Here is a 23,986-nt window from a genome sequence, read left to right as displayed (position 1 = left end):
TAGTAGCTCTACATTAGCTCCCTTCCTGGCATATTTGAGCTGAAAATCAAAATGTAAACAGAAACCCTATAATCTATTGTTTTGTTTCCTCAGAATGCTGTCCATCATCTGAAGCTGATCATCAATCTTGTTTAGATGTAGATGACATCAGTGAAATCCACCAAACTCATCAAACAGGGCTCTCTCAGATCTGCCCTCAGTGCAGGAGCAGGTGAGGGAGGCACAGGGACAATATGTGTCATCACTGCTGCCGGTTGAGAGACAGCCATAAAGTTCCATTTACTGTCACCCCAACATGACAGGCCATTTCAATGAGAAATACCTTTTATCTACTTTCAGACAATGCATAAATAAGAGTAACAGGTCTTTATGGTAGGCCTACAACATGTGATATCAGTGGAAGCTACATATGAGTAAGGGGATCATAAGAAATAAATTATATCATTTCCAAATGTTACGGTTTGATTTTCAAGTCATCATTTTTATCATTTTGGTCAGTTTAAAAGCTCAAGCTTTGGGAATGTTGTGATTTGATTTGAACCTAAAAGTGACAAATTGGATCATTTGGCTAGAGCATTTACTATTGTCTCGTGTCTCATCAGCAGCTGTGGACAAATGGTGTGTCATTGCAAATGGTGACGAAAGAGAAAATGACATGCCACCACCTCCGTCCACTCTTCTCCAACACCCACCCCCACCCCCACCCCCCGGTCACTGAGTGCATTTCGCTCCATAAGAATGCACATTTATCCTCCATTAATAAAAAATCTCAGCAGATTGTATCATCAGGCTCCAATAGTGTAACTTTGTGACAGCGTCCAGCTGTGCCTCTGTCTCTCGGTTTAATCATGTCCATCACGTAAAAAGACGCTGGTCAAAATGGCCCTTTTTTTGATTGATATGATGACAGGGTGGCGACTGATTAGATCTCCGCTTCAGCAGAATCACTATGACATGGAAGTCAGCTGATTGGGCTATGGAAGGTGCCCTTGCAGGAAAGTCCTCCTGGGCAAACCCACCTCGCCGCTCATCCTGGAGATGCTTTTGTAATCAGGATTGGGTTTATACAAGCACAGCTGTTTTATCACAGTGATCTTATTTCAGGTTTCTGTAAAATCAAAATGGCTGGTCCAGATGTGGCTTGGTTTCCAGCTGTCACATTACATAAATGCACATTAGTTACACATCCGTAACAGAAAAGAAAAACAACAGCGTTCCCATCACACACAAAGGAGTCATATCATTGCCATTCATTCAGATATGCATCAAAACGTCAAGTAACATGCTCAAGCCTGTTATAGCTTGCGAGTGTATTGACTGATGGCTTTATCCAGATAACAAATACCTCTGGGACAATATCACACAGGACTTGGAGTCTATTTGGCCATGGAACCAACAACCCTGTCACTGGTATAGGCTAGTCTAGGAGACTATAAAGGGACACCCACAATAAAATGTGGACTTAGTATGGGTGGGTGGGATAGACAGAGATCAAAGTGTAACTGAACATTTGGGGTTTACAGCACATGGGACATGCAGAATATAGGTCAGTCTCTTAGTGGAAAAGCCTGCAGACGAGTGTCGTTAGTTTGGTTTTCAACACGTTTCTAATTACGGTTCTTACAAGTTGTCTCCAGACCGTGAACACAACTTGTCATGTTGTGCCTAAGTTACATATGGCCGTGAGAGACAAGTGAAGAGAGAACAGGACATGTTCACACGTTCTCACATTTGCTTTCTCAGCAGTAAAGCTGCAGTCCCTTTCTGGTGCGTCATTGGCAGAAACATAAACATTCACATGTCTACTAACAGCGGCATACTATACCATTAGATCTCATCAACACTACACTCTTAAAACAAATGTGTTGAAAACAACACAACTAGCAATGTTTTTAACACATCTTTGTGTCGAGATAAGGACAACACATTCGTTTTAAGAGTGTACACAAACCAACTCTAACAAACCCAAACTTTAACATTGAATAACCCGAACACTTTAACAGTGTATAACTGATGAATAGTAGTCTATTTTATTTGTAGAAGGTTTTTTTTATTATTAATTTGCCATACAGCAAGAACTGCTTCATGTAAAACAGATGATTCAGCATCCATTTTGAACGACTGACTGCAACTGATGATTGCTACTATGGAAGCAATAATGCAACCAATGGTTAACTTATGAAGATGCAGTGCTTTGGTCAGGATGCACAGGAGTTGATTTAATAAAATATGCATCAGTTTAGCAACTCTTTCCAACTACAGATTACCTTTAAGGAAATGCATGCTTATGAGCACAAGATGTGTGTCATGTCGCAACCCCCGCCAGTCAGGAAAGAGAGAAAAGAGAGCACACAGCACGGAATCACTGGAATTTGTCTAGAGTCGCCACCCAGACAACTACGATTGCTCACAGTTACACCACATTGTCTAGAAGGAAGCATGATTCCACTTTAGCCGGTATCCCACAGTGTTGTCTTGGAATGAGGTTTCTGTGCATCCAGACAGGGAACATACGTCAACAGAACGGCACAATTTGGCCACTGGTGTCGACCTTTGCTCTTCGGTATACAATTGGACTCCATCCAATCTTTGTTGGGAAAATCCCACTCCCCTCTTCCACCCACCCACATGTTTCCGAGGGACAAGTCAAAAGGACTAGATTGGAAAGGCATTTCTCTGGGTGCCCTTTCATGTACTGTGTCTTGGACAAAAGATCTTCACTATGTCAACACAACCTGAATAGATGGGCGAGTTTTGCCATGTGGTCAAGGGCAGTGCACAGATGCACAAACATACACACACATTTACACACAGACACACACACATTTACACACAGACACACTCAGACACAAACACAAACACACACACACACACACACACACACACACACACAGTGTATGTATCAACTGATGTGAATGCATTGTTTATGGAAGTGTTCAAACAAAACAGGCTGGATGGAGGTGCTTGGATGTTTTTGGGAACGTTGGGGGAGGGGGGCATGTTTCTCTGAAGAGTGTTGATTTGGAGGGTCAACTCTGCCCTGGACACTGCAAGCAGTTGTCACACCGTATCCAGGACCGGTGCACTGCGTCTCTGCCTGGAAACGGAAGCAACTCTGTCCCTGTGGCGTGCTGCCTCGAAGAGGGAGAGACCAAGCCTGTGAGAAACACATCAGTCAGAGACATCTCTCTTGTTCTCATCCTCCTCTCACTGAGTGAGTCATCATGAGTCCCAATAACAAAGACACACCAGCTCCTCTTTTTTTCCCACCTTTCCTGAGATGAGGAAATAAGGGGCCGTCTATAGTCACGGCGGTCACGGCCGTCGGCGCGGTCTGTCTCTCACCTTTTGATCCGACTGATTTGCTCGCACAGTATGGACAGGTACTGCGTGAGTTTCACCATGGCGATGATGAGCGTGCCCCCGACCAGCATGCACGTGGGCCAGAAGAGGGAGTGGAAGACGGCTCCGCGCCCGTAGAGGCGGGTCAGCAGCACCGAGTCCTGCCGCTCCGCCGGGTCGTGGTAGCAGGGCACCTGCTGGTGCAGCTTCAGTCTCTCCGAGATGTTCAGGACCATGGTGTACATGGTGGAGTGGTCCTTACGGCACTTGGGAACATAGAAACACTGCGGGGACACAGAGAGAGCCATGACAATGTATGAAGAGTTTGATTCCAAAATGTTACATATCCATTTTTAAAAACATTAAAAAGTCATGTTATTTAATTGTGTATTTCAGGTAATATCAATAAAAATGCAGTTGTTTTGTTTTGATTGAGTAAAGATAAATCAACTAAACATAAACCAATAGGCTACAGTTCCACCGTAAGTACTTGCAAAACAAAATGTAAAAAAAATATTCATGAAAATTCATTAAAATGGTAGATATAGCGTTTTGGAACCAAATTCTTCATATAACTTCTGACGCCAATTACATAAACCTAAGATGTAACTGTAGCAGTCCTACAAACCTATATTAGCTGTTTTGCCATGCCTGACACGTGAAAATGGTTTGAACTGTTGTAAATGTGATTAATTACCATTAGTGGAGGCGGCTATAAAGCATAGCTGTAAATCTCAAAATACCTTGCATTTCAATGGGACATCCCCATCACTTGCTCATCACACTTGATACTGTTAGACACATGCAGTTGTGTGCAACAGAAGCTATAAATACAAAATGCTATTTACAAGCCTGTTGAGGATTTTGAGATTTGTGGCAGCACCTTCATTTGATCTAGATGGTTCTACTTTATAGAGAAAATCCCGCACACTGTCCATTATGCATGCCAAACATTTATTCACAACGTTTCAGTCATAGACCTTCCTCAGGTGAATTTTGTGTGCAGGATTTTCTCTATGTAGTATAACTGGTGACCTTTACCTAACGCACCTGTCCCCACGAAAGAGGTGTCCTAAAGCATCTAGATGGTTCTAGAAAGACCTGTCAGCCACAGGCTGCTGCTCACCTCGGGGTTGGCGTCCTGTGCCTCCTCATTGTGGGACAGCCGGAGCACTCGGCCGGATGTGTTGAGACTGACGAACACCTGTAGGCATGGATACCTGGAACTCTTCCAGCACTCGGAGCCGCAGCTGTAGGTGCAGTTAATCTCGGCCACGACAGTAGAGTTGAGCACGGTGCAGCTGGACTCCTCCGTCCACACACTGAGCATGCACAGGGCAGACAGGAGGGGGGAAAGTCACTGACCTGCTTAGCCACATGGCACCCTTGCATGTTTTACACAATCGTGTAAATTACATGAAATGATAACAAGGCCAAAGGTTTGTTTTATGTTGCTGTTATTGTTGCACACATCCAATCCCAAAGTGAAACAGTTGGTGCTCTTTTGTTTCCACTGTATATGAGATGCTATGTACAGTATGAGAGACTATGATGTTCATGGGAGATAAAGACCCATGCATGCACTAGGTCAGTTATTGTCAGCTGAATCAATGATCATGTGGTTTCAATTGCTGCCTCATGGACTCCCTCAGCCAATTTCATGATACATGCGATGATCATGATTATCTCATAAAAACAAAGGGGTTTTATCACGGTATATTTTACAATCCTTCATAAATGAAGAGTTAATTTCCAAAAATATTCCTAATGAATTCCCCATACAGTATATCAATGATACTTTTATTACTCAATTTTATTGTGCTATAGGGGTTATAAAGAACGTCAGAAGGCTACACCGGAAAACAGGCCTAACCACATCCGCTTGTCGAGCAATAACACATACACAATAACGCATGACACATAAAGATAAGGATAAGCAAGCAAATGAGGTCATGTTTAACTTAATTTAACTTTATTTTACGTTGGGGACCATTGATTCTCAAATCAGATCAGTAGATCAAAATAAATCAAATCAGCAGATACTCAAATCAGCATTGATGACTGATTTTGATGAATTTTCTTTTTTTTTATTATCTTTGAACGCTTTTTCACAAAATAATAACATAGACGATAAAACCGGATGTAACATGCAGGCTAACAGTATTTTAGCTGATGATAGCTTAATTGCTGTCAGAATCATCAATGGTATCACTCAATAAGTGGTTGCGATTAGACTTGTTTTCTGGTGTAGCCTTCTGACTTTCCATATATTATTGGCTTGCTTGTATTAAGAAAAAATAATCAAAACAACCCAACTTCAATTTGATTGATATTACCTGAAATTCTCAATTAAAAAAATGATTAATAAAAATAAAATTCATTAATGAGCATATCTCTTTTGGCAAACTAACTCTTGAAATGACCTCTAAAGCAGCACACAAGTAGTGTGGGGGTGGCTTAAGGTAGCCTATTTCTTTTTCATGTACACCGTCATTGGGACATTAATGTCACCCTTCTTGTTTAGCTCAGAGTTCCCGATGGCTCAGCTGGCTATTTAATTACCACTGAAGACAATTTGGTACAAGAACGCAACCTGCTCCAGTCTGCCAGAGGTCAGCATCATTTGGGCATGCTCAACAATTCCCAATTTCAGGTCCTGGCACAGCGACATGTTTTGGGTGCAGCAGGAGAGAGGTTCTGAAGCCAAGTGTGTCCGCTTTCTATTACAGATCGACAGAATGTGGGCAACAAATTAGGCTATTTATATTAATAGTGTTCTGGCATGGCATGAGTGGGGAATTGGCACGCTGGCACGCTGTGATGTACAGCAATCAGCTGATTTCACACACCTGTGTTTTGACACAGCAGAGTGGTGGTGGTGGTGGGGGATGGGGGGCATACCTGTCTGAGTAAGAGCGCACCATAGTAATGCCCAGGACGAAGTACATCATCACGGAGAACAGGATCATGCTCAGGCCCAGCAGGATGGCTCGGTCCTCTCCTGCCTTTAGAGCCGTCACCGTCTTCCTCTTGTCCAAGACGTCATACTCGCGGATCTTTTGGTAAATTGTCCTGACATATCACATTACGTTTTAGGCACACACCAACTCAAAAACCACCACATATGCACATACCTGCATTTATAGACTCACATGTTAGCCTATTCATTTTTTCTTATTTGTTGTATGTACTGTAAAGCACTTTGGTGCAATGTTGTTGCTTTTAAATGTGCTATAAAAATAAATTGACTTGACTTGATTTGACATTTGATAATCAGTGATAATTACAGGCTTGATGTATTAACTGTGACAACAAAGATAAACATAAGCAACTCCCGCCAATATAAAGTTAATCATGCATTTATCCCTTGCTTTTAAACAAACAAAATGTTTCATTAAAAGTAATGATGGATGTAAATACTCCTCGGGAAAAAAGGCATCACTAAATATGTGACAGACTGATGATGAACACACATTTGTTCTTTGTTCAACAACACAACAACAAATTAACTAACCTAACTCAGTACAGTTGAGAACTGTAGGTGTTTTAAAACACTCATCAATTGCTTATTTCTTCTTGAAACCAAATGTGCGAGAGAAAACTCTACATGACTACGGTAAAGAATTTTTATTAGCCATATATCTAGTAATGTAGCAATTTGTATACAAAAAATGTTGGCATGTTATGCACCACTTAAAAGTTTCCTTAAAAGTTTGGCTTCAGTGAGAATACAGTGCGAAAATGCAGTCTCATATTCCTATGATGAACATGACTAGTTATGAAACCACCCCCTCTCATGACCTGTCCTCTCGTCACCTCTACAGCCATTCCTAAATCACTGCATCAGTCATGATGCCACCACTGTGCTTTCTGTTCTATTCTTACACATCATAGCATGGGTACACCATCACCACCATTTGTTCCATCCTGTCTGCATGCACTTCTACAGTATGTGAAAAATGAGCATATCACCACCATACCTTCCCTCATGTCCCGATCTTTGAGCGCCGCCTTTGGCTCCAGCCCATAGGAACATCCTCCCTGCTGCTCCAGAGTGGCTGTTGCTCAGTGAGGGCTTCGGGTAAAGCTGCTGGTGCTGCTGGAAGGTCCTGCGAGGAGAGCACGGTCAGTCAGTCAGTCAGTCAGTCAGGCATCCGAGAGCTCTAACTCCCCCGATCCTGATCCTCCCTTTGTGCCGTCCTGATGTGCTCTTCCCCCCCTCACACACACATGCACACAGGTGGACAACATTGAAGAGCCACTGGAGTCTCTAAGACACGGGGGTTCAAGCTCAAGTTTTTCCAAAAGACTGTTCAGAAGTTGCCAACTGGAAGCAGTAGCAGAACGAGGCAAGTTAGGGCTGAAGAGAAGTGTTGGACAGACTGGTCATCCTATATTGTTGCCGACGGAGAGCAAGCAGTACCAGTGCCGTTCCCACGTGTGAGTTGAGAGAGATGGGGAGAGTAAGTGAGGGATGCAGAGAAGGAGACTGAAAACAGAGAGAGAGAGAGAAAGAGATTGAGAGTGAGAGTGAGAGAGAGAGAGGAGGAGGAGGAGGGGCAGAAAGCAGCGGTGCCCCCACCACCTGAATGGAATGAGTGGCAGTCTCTGAGCCCGCACGCTCCACATCACATGCATCGGTGTGAAGCCTGTTCCACTGGCTCCTCATTTCCTGCCCCTTCTCATTTGCCACTGCCTATTCATAGGCGGCAGGGCTGCGGGGACTATGGAATAATGATGAGGTCTGCCGGCAAAAAAGACCCTCGCCACAACATTGATCCCTTCCGACGTCTCAAATGGTGTGAGGCGGGGTGCTGTTCAAAAGCCACCACCACCCTCCACCCCCGCCCTACTGATTGGTCTTCCCAAAGAGCCTATAACGTTGTGGTGACACAGGTGTTTGGGAGGAGGAGGAGGTGGGGTGTGATTAACAGCACCTTTGTGTATTGTGCGTATGCAGGCAACGTGCCAAGGTAACGCTCACTGGCTGGATAATGTTTTCCATTCGGCCTCCTCGTTTTAATTGAGAGGTTTTTTTTGGGTGCACACTGCACACGTGTTTACTTGTGTTCATGGGTGGCCCAGCTTGGAAAAACTTGCATTGTGCATGAGTGACTATTGGCAAACATTTAATCTGCCCCCGCTGCTCTGAAAGCCTTTCCTTGCCACTTAGATAAGAGCAAATATTTGTGCATTGCATGTATATTCAAGAGATAACTGTTTCTCTACTCAGAATAATGTTTTTGGCTTTGTGGCAATGTAATTCCATTTACCAACTGTCTGCTTTCCTGACAGAGTTATTTGTTTATGTATGACAGCCTGCTTCTCACCATTGTGCCGGAGGAAGCTGTCATTTTGCCACTTTTCACAGAGGATAAAGTGCTTTCGATAACCCCTAGTAAAAGCGCAGATTGCTTTTGCCTGCTGTAGAGCACGTTGGATGTCACAGATAAGACATGAGGCTCTTTTCGGCCACATCTTCCTAATGTCTAGGCAGACGTTGGTCTGACAGCGTCTGCTGTGATGACTGACAGGGGAGACTCTCGGATCCTGGGATGTCTGTGGAGCTTAAAGCTGAAGATGTCATTTCTCTTCCTTTTTCATCTGTGGGTCATGTGTGCAGACAAATCCCAATAGTATGATGCAGTATGATGAAAATATGGGGGGTACTACATTTACTACCACATGTCTACCTTTGCAATGACCTTGTTGGAAACGAATATTCTGTGTATTTATCAGTATTCCAACAGACAGTGGCACCTGGAGGGGTCTTAAAAACATCTGGACAGGTCAACCTCAGTTGATGCAAATGATCACCTTGACCACTAATCCTCACTGACACTTAATTGCAGAGGTTCCTCAACAATCATTACTCATCTGGAAGCACATTATTTGGGAGGAAATCCTTTATCATCTTTAGTGTCAAGCTTCTGGAACTGTTATCTCCTAATATCAAACAACAAACAAACAACAAAGCCTGAAGCACTCGGATATCAGTGATCACTTTCCAAAAGGGGACAACTGGACTGAAACATTAGATATCAGTGATGAGCACATGATAAGGAGACAACCTACTGAAACATTATGATATGATCAGTGATGAGCACCTATTGACTCACAGCCTCACAGATGACAGCCTACTTAGAGGTGTAGGCCATAGGTATGCCAAAAATATTAAAATTAAATGTTTTTCTCATTGAGACAATCTCCAATCTCCAGTGTTTCTATTCAACACGGGGCCTCAGTATATGTTTGCATGGTGTTAAAACTCAATGGACTGTTCAGTTATGGAAATGAGGACATACAGTATCAGTTCATCCCTGCCAACCGTGACTGTTGAATGTGCCCTGGCAACTGGGGAGGATCTTAATGAAATGCTCTTGTTTATCTTATACAGTAACTCAAACTAAGGATCTGCAATCAGGACAATTGCTACAACTGTTACTGAAAAAAAAGGAAATCTCTCCACTGAATGTATAGCTGTTCTCTATATAAAGACGGTAATTAATAGGCCTTTCATGCGCAATGTACTTCAGTTAATTAAAAAAAGCTTGGTGCTTTTTGGGAAGACTGCTGACGATGGATGAGGAGCACTGGCAAAAAGCCACAGTGTCCATAACATCCACATAAAGGTCTCTAGATGAGCATGTGTCAGCTACAACATGGTCGAGCTCATTCTTCACTATGTTAGCATGTCTTACTAAATTGCCCAGGTTATACAGTGCAGAATCCACTGAGTTGCATTAGTAATGTGACGTTCATTAGCTGAGCAATCCCCCAACCCCTTTTATTTAACACATAATTACATGCCTAATCTTGCATGAAATTATTTCACTAATTGCAGGGAAGGTAAACTCCAGAGGACAGCATGTGCTACAAAGGTTAAATATGGTCTAAATAAAATGCTTTTTCATTTTTTTTGTAATTTTTTTTTACCAAACAATAACATGAGTCCACAAGGATGAAATAAGCTGCAATAAATGCATCCTCAGTTTTGATAGCTACTGAACTCTGCACCTAGAAGCAGATAAGAGAGAGAGCGCAGACAAACATACATCTTATTCATTATGTTCCAACCAGCTATTGATGGATCAACATACAAGATAAAGTCATTGTAAAAATGCTACCTGAGATGCATAATTAGCTTTTTACATTGATTTTCCATTCCATTTTAATACTGTCTGGTTAAGTAGATTAATGATGATAGGTCTTGCTGTTTTGCTAACAGGCATACCTGCCAAGAAAGCTATCATGACCCCTGGCACTCTCATTTAGACTAGTGAGTCTATTAAACACCTTATGACAATTACCAGAATGTTTTTATACTTTGGGAAATAGCTGGAGATTAATGAGATATTATTTCCAGAACCTGATTCAATGATGCTGATAATTAATGAGTTGAAATATTTAGCGATTAGTTCTTCATGAGCAATTCTGAGCTAGCCTGTTTCATATTTTTTTTAGTAAATGTGCAGAGAGACTATATAGATTGAGATTTGTAGTCAAATGCACTTGGACAGATGCAGGCTCTTTTCCATCAATTTGCATTAAAACAGACTTGGATGTGTGCAGGGGTTTGTTTTGAGATGTCACAAAGCCCAAGTATTCTATGTTCTGTCATCATCAAGCAAATTATCTTTTAATGAAAGCACTTTCAGGTCTATTACTCTAATGAGGTTTTTATTATGGAAACTTTCTCCTCTGGTGGTCAGACAGGCATGCTTGTGAAACTTAAACACAAGCTCATGAGACAGCAGGGAATATTTGCAGTTAAGACAAATGCAAAAGCAGTGGGTGGTGACAAAGTGGAGGCTTTCACAGTCTCAAACGTTGTTACCACCTTGATTTAAGAGGGCATAGACCCTGGCATATATATGAGTGCTGGCTTTAGAGCTGTTTAAAGTGGGGGCAACGTGTTCACCAGTCTTAACATAAACTAGGAAGCAAACAAGGTGTTTATGGTGAGGATATGGCATGTGTCCTTCAACATATAGTAGGCCTAGACCTCAATGCGGACCTGTCATGCATAGCTATTGCATGAACAGTGAAGATGAATCTATTTAAGGATATCTAAGGATATCCAGAATGGTGTGTTTGAATTCCTTTACTCCGTTTTTGTTAAACAAGGGATCCATCTCCTTGTACAGGAGCACTCTTATTGTGAAGTGATAGCATGTCAGTCTAAAACCCATCTATCTATATGGTTGTGTTGACAAAAATAAAATCACCACACAAAAAGGAATATTTTATATTTTGATGAAAGTTTCAGGTCAAAGGGGGGGCGGAGGGTGGCATGTAAAGCTGTCAGCAAATTAAACTGCAGGTTGTAGAAATATTTCAACAAACTGACAAATTGCCAGGATTTCAGAGCTTTTTATGTTTTTAGAATGGCTTAAAGTGGTTGCTTTTAACTTTGTGGCTCCAGTAATTTCAAGTTAATTGGACATTAACTACTACAAATGGGGCCATTCACTGATACATTAATATTAACAAATCCATTCTATTAAATGTTTTATAAAGCACAAACTGTCTAAGCACTTCCTTAAAGAGGCAGTTTACTGTAATTAGGGGTAACTGTTATTGGTGATTTTTTCTGTGGTTAGTGTTTATCATTGTACCAAATTTAACCATGATTGATACAATGAGTGTAATTGCAAAATGTAAAAGTTTCTCTTTTAGTAATATTAGTATTAGAAATATTATTTTATCCTGCTTTTCTTATCTTTCTCACTTGCCACAGTTACACGACTGGAATTATGAACTTATTACTTGAAACCAGACATAGTCTTGGGGATGGGATTATTATGAAACAGCCTTGTAAAGGAAAGCCAATTGCCCATGTATCGATACCCACTGTGTTAGCTAAAGCTCTGCGGCGAGCATAAGAAACATTCCAAGGATTTCAAAACATGCAATTTACAACCAGACACCACGCTGTCTCCTTTGAAAGTGTGACAGAGACCACTGGGACAGCGGGGGTATTCTGAGCAGTGTGTGCAAGCGGAGGGGGGTTGGGGGGAGTAGGAGGAATCTTGCATCCATGGGTGTTCTTGACAAGTGTGTTCTGAGTTATTTGTGTGCCATAAATAGCAGGGTTGAAGCCTGCAGTTGGACCACATAGCCATGTTCTCCCCCCAGACCAGGACACACTCCAACACCACTGCCTTCTGTAATGACAGGGAAGGTGCGAGGGCTATCCACAGACTGATTAGAGAATGATGGCTGAACACAGCAACACCAGTCAGCACCCTCTGCATGTTTTCAAAGAGGGATCTTATGTCATGACATCACAGTGCACTAAAAACACCATATAGGCACTACATATTTCTATGAATTACTGACTTCTTTGAAGCCCACACAACATTAGGGTAATTGTGATTTAGTCCGTTTTCCTTCTGATTGTAACCTCTAATTTTACCAGCAGTCATTGAAAGCTAAAGATCAGCTTGCTAAAAATGCACCTTCCGGATTTGGTCCTCATCTGGTAAATTACACGGTTGGTCTGGGACAATCAATCAGTTAAGTAAGACTAATGACACCGAATAAGAAAATATTGCTCTATGCAATCTGCTCCAGATACAACCATAAGGGCTTGTTTTTTTTTTTTTTTTGGTGAAGATGGCCACCACAAGATGACACAGAGAAAACATGCTGAGCAGATTGCATAAAGCAATATTTTATATATATATATATATATATATATATATATATATATATATATATATATATATATATATATATACTGTATATAATGTTCAGATATGGATATGGATGAATACCTGTATGAATATCTGTAGAAGTTCAGCAGCAGCTGTAATCGTATCTCAAGACAGGCCTAGCTTTGTTGTGTTGATGGACTGTAGGCCAAAAGGTTCCACTGAGTTCCATTACATTCAGAGGACCGCCAGGCCTGCAAGAACCAGGCAAGAACCTGTTGTTTGCTTCAGCAGGTGGTCATCTCACCACTGAACTCATCTAAGAGAACAATAAATATGCAGGTAAAATCAAAAGATAGAAGAAGTAGTTTAAAGTAAGTCTAAGCTACTTAATTACCATGTGCTGTTGTGCTCTCAAGCATAACATGCTAACCATTTCTTTCCTTTACTGCTTGCGATATTGTATTCGGCAATGTGCAAAAGAAGCATATGCCTTTCTTTCTGGAGTACCTGGTAAAGTACAATTACAGTAGCCTATCTGTTAGTACGTAACCTTAATTTGTGTACGTAACCTTAATGGATAAATTACGACTGTAAGTAGCTAGATAAGGCGAGCTATCAATAAAGTGCATTGAGACAAATCTGGACTATTTTAGCTAATGAATGCTAGTTAAACTACAACAAACTACGCTGTTTATTTATCAAAGCTATCGGCCGCCTGTAATGTAAAATAACAACGTTTTACTAACAATTGTTAGCAACATCTATCCAAGCACAAAGTGTTACTGTAGGCGCTTTGATCAGTTTTGCTAGTAATATTCTAGTTAGCTACTCAGTTGCTGCTCCTACTGTTTCAAGACAGCTGCCTAATGTTCAACTTAAACTCTCATTACTTGACGAAAGGTGTCAAAACTGTTGCAAAGGCTAACATTCACTTAATCTTAAACTGTTTGTTTAAAGTCACTCTATTGTTTGGTAGGCTATTGATTTTCTGTCCAGCAGTCAGATTATAAAAGAAATCTTTAGAAGTTGTTTACTAACCATCATATTAAGGTGCTGATGACAATCCAAAAATTGAGTTGAGTAGAACTAAATCCCATTCAGTACAGTCATATCAAATCCAACACAATGGCCAGAGAAGATTGATGCCACATACCACTTCTGTCTATTTACTGTGTAGCCTATTGAGTAGAAGAGAAGGGGTCATGCAGAGTTGCTTGAATGATCTGTGTCTTTGGTTGAGAGCATCGGAGTGTGTTTGTTTGTTGTAGGTGTATGCTTTTCGACAGCAGCCATCAATTGGTAAATGTGAAGTCTGTTTCTTTGCTCGTGTGGCTCAGCCTCTGGTCAGGCATCCACTCAGCAGACTGTTAATCACAGTCAACACTCGGGGCCTGTTCAGGAAGGGCGCTGCTGCAGCCGTGTAATGGGCCTCAAACAACAGTGATAAATCAGGGCAAGGAGCCAGTATGCAACAGCTAGTTTATGCAGCTGACAAAAGCTTCAATTTGCAGACAGGCTATGCCACTCCTGAAGCAGCATACTGGTGAGGCACATCTGTTTGTGTGCATGTTAGATAGCATATAGATAGCCATTGCATTTTCTTTTAGTTTGCTGTGTTCATTTATTCATCCAGAGCGTTCTTGGGTTTAGTATATTCTGACTGTTTGTAGTAAAATTGAGATGGCAATGGCATGATCTAGCTCGAGTAGAAGCCACACAGAGAAGGTTTACAGAGAGGTAATTTTGTCAATGCATTTTCATGTCCACATCATGAGTTTTATGAGTAATAGCCTAGTAGGCATGATCTTTAGAATAAATTCAATGGTAGGCCACTTAGAAAAGTTTTACTGAGATAATTTATGAGAGATACTCTCAATCGATATATAGAAAGGCATTACTAAGCTTACATGACAAAATAATAGGATCATTTGGTGTTTTCACATAGTGCAAGTGTAAATAACATAGTCCAGTTTGATTAATTCATTTCAGTGCATTGTTGGCCACATAGTTAACTATGCATACTCTCAACACAAGGACTTTCACAGTGTAAAAAGAGAGGCATACCTGTGTGAGGTGACATTCAGGGAACAGTACGAAGCCAAGTGTTAAACCAATGTTGCTAAATGGCACCCTAATCCCCTTGAAGCACCACAGATGCCCTGTCTGTCCTTTCCCTCTCCTCTGGGCTCACTGCAAAGCTATTACAAGCTAGTGGCTACCAACGATTTGTAGTTATTGCAGTAACAGCAACCCCCCCTAGCAGATGAAATTGCAGTGTGTGATCACATGTGGCGTCTCTCTCGTTTCAATCACAGAGTAGTGGTGTCGGGCAGGGCAAGTTGTTGTCTATCCTTGATTGCCGAGATTGATTTCTGAGATATGAATTTGCTCAGATGTTTGACCCCACTCTACTCTGCAGTGGTTGTAGGTTGGCAGAGGTTAAACACAGTACATGATTAAAACACAGCTGATGTCTGAATACTGCTGATGTCGTCAACAAAATGCTCCCCATTACTGATAACACCATACACCAAAGGATGTGTAATGTGAGATGATTAATAATCAAAGTTTAATCTCATTTAAGATTATTGATTTCCTCATTGTTTATTGTAGGAATTAAATGTATAGATATTAAGCAAAATGCAGTCTATGACTATGGCCACAGGGCGTACTCCTATTAGTATTGTTTTGAGGGATGATAATAATTACAGCGCATGCAAATGCACTGTTCTGTTCTTCCTGGGCATCTTCTTCTTCTTCTTCTTCTTCTTCTTCTCCTAACCAGGTCCTAATTAGCTTCAACCGTTTAACGTAGAAACTTGGTTCAAACTTTGTTACGTAGGTCTTGAAAATAAGACTAAGTCTATGTATATTTCAGTTCTGTAAACTTGATACTTTTTGAGATATTAGCAAAATATGTTTCCCCATTGACTTTTCATAGACCTCTGAAGCTGCTATCCTTGCCCATATAAGGAGATCCGGGAGTTAATTGAAGCCAACTGCCCATATATGGCAAGCTTTTTTGTAGGCGAACTTCAGAGGTCTATCGCACTGCACTGCTGATTAAGCTGATTTGCACCTGTGTCAAGAGCCAGGTGCTCAAGGCCCTATCAAGTTTAATTGACAGCCAGTTAAATTGAACCTGCATTATCAGCTCTCTCTGTCTACCCATTCACTCATACACACACACACCTGACTGCAGCACTTCATATACCACACTTCTCCATGCACTCCACAACATTCTAACCTAACTCCCCCATTTCACTGCATCATAGAAAGCCATGCTCCTTACATCCACTTACATCCACTCACACACACACACACACACGCACGCACACTCACACGCACTCACACTCAGAGGTGGAAAAGTCAAGCTTCAGAGAGTAAAAGTCCAATCACGTATTGGTTCGGTTTGTAAATTTAAGTTTGTTTCACATTTTATCTTATGTCTTGCTTTTGCATGCACTGGTAATTTCCTCGAAATTACGTTTTCTAGTTTAACTCTGTAGTCTTGGGCTGCAACAATTAATCGATTAATACTGTAAATCAACTATTAAAGGAATAGTTTGGAATTTTGGAAAATTCCGAACTATTCCTTTAAATTGATTACCAACTATTTTGGTAATTGGTTAATGGGTCATTTTTTTTTTTAAAGGAAAATTACTCTGTGCTTTTTGCCGCTTCTTAAATTATAATATTTTCTCCTTCATCCCCTTATGACCGTAAACTAAATATATTTGACATGTGGACAAAGCAAGGCATTTTAGGACAAAATGTTCTGACATTTATCGATTAAACAGCTAATTGAGTCTCAGCATGTGAATATAATTGCAAGCACAGTTTGTTTGAGAGTTTCTTATTATTAAGTCATAATATTTTTTTATACACATAGACTATATACTGTAGACATACAGTATAGTCGCATTATATTTGTATTGATATGGTTAGTTTTATGTGCTGTTGCAGAACATGATTTACAGTACAGTTCAGATCAGCAACAACAACGACAAGAAAACATTTTTGTTACCATACTGTTGTAATCACAGTGCATGTCCTGGCAATCAAAACCATGATGACCACACACGCTTTCATAAGTGGCTGACAAGTTATTTTTAGGACTCAGATATTTAGTAATCCATTCATTCAGCTTTTCTAAAAGGTCACTTGATGTCCTTTCATTTGAGCTATGTAGCATGATTATGGCTTTGTGGTTACCAGCCCATTCCTGTCATGTGTGCGGACGCGGAGGAGGATTCCCCTAATGGCGGTGCAAGCCTGATGGATGACAGCCAGCAAGCTGGCACCAAACAGGGTGAGAGTGCATGCGCTCATCTGCCAGTTCTGTGGTCTGGAGAGCCTGTGGAATCCAGCCCCCCTGGCAGTCTAATGTAACATAAGACGTCAAACGATGGGCTGCACTTGTTCCCACTGTTAAATAAAAAACTGGGATTTCTGGGAAGGCACGTCCTGGCCCGGACCATCAGGTGGCATCCAGTAGGCCCCCTGGAGCCATTGTGATCTAAAAACTCGATTAGCAGCGAAGGGCACGCTGGTTATTTACACACCCTTCCCAGTATAGCTCCACAACAAAAAACACTTGTCATCACTTCTGGGGACTTTACAGACAGGTCTTGGGCAGGTCATTTGGAAATGTTTGATGAGGTTACATGCTTGCCATTCAGCATTTGACTAAAATGGCAGTAGAACAAGGCTGTGGAAACACAATCTATGAATATAACACTATATTATGTAAGAGTATGGACCTGTAAAAGTTCTTACTGCACAAGCAGTTTTTAGTATTATATTACCATGGTCTTATGTCTAATATTGTATAACAGGTCTCACAATTTTGAAAATCTTTGCAATAATGGGTGACCATTTTCGTGTGTGGTCAACTTTTATGGTTTCATCATTTATTAGGCTATTTATCCTCATCATCGACGGTGTGATGTTGAGTAAGGCCAACAGTGATTGATACTGACTAACAAGTAAGTGGCAGGTAGTTACAAGTTTTACAACTGGAAATACAACTATTACTGTACATATGCTGGCATGTACTGTAAAGCCCGACCGATATGGAATTTTAAAGACCGATACCGATTTAAACATTTGAGGAGTTAGAAAATCGATAAAATGGCGATATTCATTTTTAATAAATACTAGTTTACAAGGTGACAAATGATCAAGGTCCGACATTGATAGGGATAGGTTTCACTACCTGGTATCCTAATGAAAGGCTCTTATGCAATAAATTATTAAATAATTCTTATGAATAATAGTGTCAGATTTCTGTTCTTGTCTGTGATAAACACCATTGGCCATGATAACTTTCAAGGTATTTACTGTACTTTATGTTTTATGAAGTTTTTCTGCTTGATGAAATCTAGACACACCCTAGCGGGGTAGTCTAGCAACTCTCCGGTCGCTTGTGAGCTGGAAAAAATTAAACTTCTATCGGGCCAATCACATAGTGTATAGAGTCAGTGGGCGGGCTCACCGTGATGACAACTGACCTGCAACCATAAGTTGCGACCGTTAAGCATGAATTCCCCATCCTGCGACTTGAAAACAAAAAGATGATTGGTTGTAGCTCTATCCTATTGTGTGGAGAGGGAATTTGAAAGACTACCGTTTATCCCACCCCTCCGATTGAGCCCTGCCTATGGTGAGTTCCCAGACCCTACACCTTGATGCGGCTCTGGCTCGTCAGTAGGGCTGCTCGGTTATGGTAAAAATCATTATCACGATTATTTTGTTCAATATTGAGATCATGATTTTTAAACGTGATTATTCAGTGATTTTGGAGCTATCTTTCATATTCAAAGTTTTCATTATAACATTTTTAAATTGAATTTTAAACATAATCCAACAGGTGAAAATACATGTAAAAAGATAATGTACATAAGACAAAAGGAGAGCATTGTTATGAAACTAAATGTAGCAAAAATAATCATTATATTTCTATTATGTAATTCTCATAATTGCTGGAAGTCATATTCACGATTAATTGATTAGTTTGATTAATTGCACAGCCCTACTCGTCAGGCTAATTGAAAAGACCAGTCATTTATGCTTAAAAGGGGAGGTGGTGTAGGCCACGTGTTTTAATAAGTAGCAGAAATAGGGTAACCATGGACCAGACTTGACATCGGCATGCCGATTTATCAGTCGAGCTCTACTATCATGTTCCCCTCCTTCCATTGAGCCTGCCCAACAAGCAATGGCACTACCCTTTGAGTGATTTTAGCTTGTCTGTCATTGTTTAGTCATTGACAGTAACTCTGGAAAGGCATTTGGATGATATATCAAGGCATGTTGCTATGGAGCATGCAATGAAACCATTCCACAAAGCTTTGGGCTCACTGCCAGAGCAGGCCTTTATGATAACGTCAGAGACTAGATGTACAGTAGAGAAAGATGTCTGATAGTGTGTACTAGGGCTCAGGTAGTTTGTAAACTGATGTTGGATCAGATTTAATCCAAGCATTATCTGAAGACAGTCTACCCTAAAGTATTTCCTTCAAGCTTAAGACTTGAGAATTTACAGCACCTGTAATGTGATTCAACTCAAGGTTCTTGTATTGTTTAAAGTATAAGTGGAGTATAAAGGCGAGGCATCAAAATAACATCAGAATTCAGAAGTCATCTAAATGTTTCATCCTCGTAGGATGAACTGGCAATCTCCTAATTGCCAGCCAGTGGGCGGCAAACCTTATAGACCAGCTAAATTTACACCCCCATTCATTCACACCATGCGTATGACTGGATGGAGCGCTAATACTCTCCCCGGCTGGAGTCCCATTGAGTCCCAAGTGTGCAGAGTGCTAATAGGTCAGTGCTAGTGATACTACCCGCTGAGCTTGTGTGGACCATACTCACTAGGCCAAAATTAGAGCGTGGCATCAGAGGGATCAGAATCTGTTGTTCAGAGAGAGGTCAAAGGGCAAGGGTCATGTCCTGTGTTGGGTCAGCAAGTCAGAGGTGGCTTGTCCATCCCCAGTGTGCGACACGAGACAGAGTGAAGGTCAGTCAGTATGGAAGAGGACCTTGTTGAAAAGTGTGGGCAAAGTGTAAAGTCTGTCAAATAGTTAAGTTCTTGTGCATGAATTAGTGATCATGTGGTATGTTGCAGTATTGGGCTGATTCATCATTTTGTGTTTAAGGTCTTGATGGGGCCCACTAGCTTCAGCAAGACACTTTGAACTTTGGCCATCATTCAAATTAGGGAAACAAGAGTCCATGTTGTGTAAGGATCATTTCCTCAAAGAGGCCCACAGAGTAGACAGTGAGGTATTTGCGCACTGGATGGTTCTGCAGGTATTTCAAATTTCTGCAGGTATTTCTAGAGAAAAATGTGAATGTGAAATGTGATAAACTTTCACTGTAAACTTAGAAATGAAACAGCAAATTGGTTTTGCACGACAATCATTGTTTCTTTAGCCAAGTCACTACCTGTCTCTCTGCCACCATTGCTCACTATTTTTTTTGTTTCAGACAAACACACACAGTCAGTCACACTAACAGTAGACTGCAGCAGTGGTGTTCCAAATTCCTACTTGCTGCTGTCAAAGTAAATGGGCACTTTGGTAACAGAAGATCCTGGCAGACCAGAAACAATAGTTCTAGAACAGCCCAGCAAGCCAAGTCGGTCCACAACAATACAACACATCCAGCCGCCTGAACAAGACAGAAGGCTGCTGCCATGTCGAGGTCATGCTGTGTACATTTCTATTGCTTTAGCTAAACATGGCGTTGAAACGGCAAATGTAAGTTAAAGCCTCTGTAAGTGTCCTACCTTTAGCTGTCTCGTTATTCTGCCTAAGACTTGCTGCTTGATAATCCCATGTCCTGATGAGGAGTATGGCTGTCAGCAGTTGTTTTAACTTGCCTGTAGATGTTCTGCTGCCTTAGTTGGTTAAGCCGGTTTCTGAGAGAACCTAATGGTGGCACAGCCTTGCTAACTCCTCATTTAAGCCACTGCGCTCAAAATGTTTCACATAGCTTGTGGTGCAATAAGAGTGACAGGCACAATAGACATAGGCACTCGCTCCCTCATGCTTAAAATTAGTCAGGCTGTGTGCATGTGTAGCCTATGTTGGGGGGTGTGTGTGTGCTTGTCTGTATTTGTGTAAATATTTTGGAGACATGAGAAAAACAAATACCTGCAGTCCAGAACTAGGCTAATTGTTAGGCTGTTTTCTGTGTTTAATGCTAGATTATATTAATTGATTTGCTGTGACAGATCATCAGGAAAGATTAGTTTTACCAGAGTTGTCTGAAATTAGAATAGATTACAGTACACTCATTATTAGATTAGATTACAGTACATTCATTTTTTTGTGTGTGTCACTACTGAACAGCACCATCACAATGAAGCGGTTCTCTTCTAATCCAAATAGATAAGAAGCTAATTGTAGGAAAGACAGTGCTATAGACAAAGGTTATAGGCTATATTATATGAAAATACATGTACAAGTGTGATCATGAGTAAAAGATACAAGAAAAAATATGAATGGGAAACTAACATTGGGACGTGATTACTATGAACAATGTGCTGCAGTTAAAAGTGGACAGGCAAACATAGACATACAGTACTCAGAATGAGTTACTGTATATGACCAGGTTAAGTTACAGGTTAGCCTGTTAGTCTAACACACTATACTGTATGATTACATGCAGTTTATTTTATGACAGAAATACGGTATCCTATTTTAGGAGCTATTTAGTCTACTGAACTAATATATCTATTTTTTCTGATAACCTGTTTTGAACTGGAGTTCAATGGTGTGGTTGACTTAGACATCTAGAGGTGAGCTATTGGTACTGCAGGCTTATTCAGAAAATCAGGATCTGATTTATAAATGAAAATGATGTAAGCTTTGTTAAGCACCCCATCACTGAACAGAAAATTATGACGCAGAAGTACACTAGAAGTAGAAGCCTACCTAGTATTTAGTAATAGAACATGTACCGCAATGGCCAAAAGTATGAGGTCCTTCAAAATATGAAATCCCACTTAGAATTGTCTGTCTCCTTTTGATGCATTTGTTTTTGTATTCATCCTTTGAATTGATATAGTAAGATCCTTATCATATAGTCTGTTTTAAATAGCTCTCATTTGATAGCTAAGCACACGTTTAGTGTGGGTGTGTTCAGTGAAGTGGGAGACACAAACAGACCAAAGAACTCGATTGATTAACAAAGTGAAAGTGAGTAACCAACTTGGAGGGTCACAGAGACGAGAATCCAGAATTTCTCCAACTGAAAAGAAAAGATCATCTCCTTACCCCTGTCTCCTTGTGTCTCGCGTGTGTCTGCTGTACATGTCGTGTCTTGGGTGAGCATGTCTGTCACAGGTCTTTTCCTTCTCTTTCCAGAAGGAAGCGGCAGCGTGTTTGTTTTGAGGGAGCTGTGCCCTCTGAGCCACCACTCCAGTGGGAACCTCGGCAGCTCCGGCGTCCCGCCAGTCATTTCCTCCCAGTATCCGGTCTCCATGAGAGTGAGGGCAAACACTGTCAGGAATCACTGCTCAGGGTACTACTGCTATAACACTCTAGTTAGTTAATATACGATGTTGGAAACCAATTCTGCCCAAAGTGACTCTAAATGCATATACCGTACTGAACCTACACAAGGTCGGTGGAAGTGGAAGGAATTGTGGTTCAGATAGCCACAGTGCTGTTACGTTATACATATGAAAGGGATTGTTAATGTGAACCCACGTGTGAATCCTGCCATTCAGCAAATGCTCCGCAGAAGGTACTAAACACATCATATGTTTGTGCATACACAAGGGGAATCCTGAAGTGATCTGGAAAAAGAATCAGCTTCCATTTCTCCCAAGAGCAGTGCAGTCTTACAGTAATGTGACGTCTTGACATGTCACCTTCTTACCACTTGGTGGCACTGACTCTTCTCTTTTCCCTCTGCCCTTCCGCCACTAGGTGTACCAGTTGAGACGTGAATCAGACTGCTAGCCCCAGTGGAGTGTGACATGATTAAAACTGACCATTCGACACCCAGCGTCCCTGTTTCCCACTATCAGCTATCACCATGAATGGGTCAACACATTTCGTATAAGATCATCTGAAAGCACCCATTTGGAAATGAAAGTAGACTTGAAGGTAAGCAGTGGTTGTCTTTAATTACAGCAAGCATCAGATATGTGCCGTCATGGGTTATTTTTATATAACGTGGGAAGATGAATCAGTATGCACAGTGCTCTCCATCATCTTTATTACTCCTTTTAGTACAGAGCAACCTGTACTTCAGCGCATTACCATTTGGGGTCTCTGTTTCCATAAAAAGACAGTGGATGGAGCCCTTGTGTTTACTTCTCTCTCTCTCTCTCTCTCTCTCTCTCTCACAGACACACACCGCACACACACGCTCACACACTCAGTCACTCACTTTCCTTTCATCGCCCTTCCCCCCCTTTTCACATATACTCGCCCTGTTCTGGCCCTTTACTCTCTCTCTCTCTCAAAAAAAAGAAACCCACGGCTTTAACATTGATTTACTATGTTCCCACATATGATCAAAACAGAGCAGTTGAGAAATCGACTTAATGGAAAATTCTGCTCCTGTGGTTCCTCTGAAATGAAGGTTTTGACCATGGACGGATGCATTCAAATGCATACCAAGGAGTGGAGCATAAGATTGAAATGGTGAAAATACATGTTGGGTGATGAGACATGTCACAGTCCAGCCTCTCCTAATCTATTTTGGGGTCCTACTTCATACCATGGCATGCTGTTATTTATTGGCTTGTGAATTCATTTACATCATTTCATACCTTTGTATCTTCCAAGTTTGCGTTTAGCTATAGAAATCTATCATACGTGTTTGGTCTCTGGAAAGCGTCATTGTAGTGGAGTGTTGTTGTGTGTGGAAAGATACATTGTCTGTGGCACAATGATCTAGTTACTAACAATAACCAATCATTGATGAGCTTGACTAGTCATAGATACATGTGGTGAAACCGC

At 41.1% G+C, this 23,986-nt stretch overlaps 1 protein-coding gene and 1 long non-coding RNA gene across 5 annotated transcripts in view; one reads left to right on the top strand and one right to left on the bottom strand.

Moving 5' to 3' along the window:
* Positions 1-2,042: 2,042 nt before the first annotated feature.
* On the bottom strand, positions 2,043-22,405 carry s100p (S100 calcium binding protein P). Of its 2 annotated transcripts, none has more exons than XM_062555419.1 (6): positions 22,289-22,405; positions 7,323-7,451; positions 6,244-6,414; positions 4,469-4,664; positions 3,346-3,626; positions 2,043-3,157 (listed from the first exon to the last, which is right to left on the bottom strand). In XM_062555419.1, the coding sequence occupies exons 1-6, from the start codon at positions 22,324-22,326 to the stop codon at positions 3,061-3,063; spliced, it is 912 nt and encodes a 303-aa protein (XP_062411403.1). In that variant the 5' UTR covers positions 22,327-22,405; the 3' UTR covers positions 2,043-3,060. The 2 variants fall into 2 exon arrangements, with proteins under 2 accessions (XP_062411403.1, XP_062411404.1); XM_062555420.1 differs by lacking the exon at positions 22,289-22,405 and adding an exon at positions 20,797-20,933.
* The window catches only part of LOC134101692 (uncharacterized), an 81,460-nt gene continuing 70,708 nt past the window's right edge, over positions 13,235-23,986 (top strand). The window contains exons 1-3 of one of the 3 annotated variants that reach the window (XR_009941438.1): positions 13,235-13,340; positions 22,379-22,535; positions 22,946-23,125. This is a non-coding gene — a long non-coding RNA (uncharacterized LOC134101692). Of the gene's footprint in view, positions 13,341-14,406; positions 14,545-17,226; positions 17,314-22,378; positions 22,536-22,945; positions 23,126-23,986 lie in introns of those variants that run through there. The other 2 variants (XR_009941439.1, XR_009941440.1) reach the window with 2 other exon arrangements.

Source organism: Sardina pilchardus, chromosome 15 (genome assembly GCF_963854185.1).
Source record: "Sardina pilchardus chromosome 15, fSarPil1.1, whole genome shotgun sequence".
Classification (NCBI taxonomy): Eukaryota; Metazoa; Chordata; class Actinopteri; order Clupeiformes; family Clupeidae; genus Sardina; species Sardina pilchardus.
Note: the sequence above shows the minus strand (reverse complement) of the source record. Positions and strands in the feature narration are given on the sequence as shown.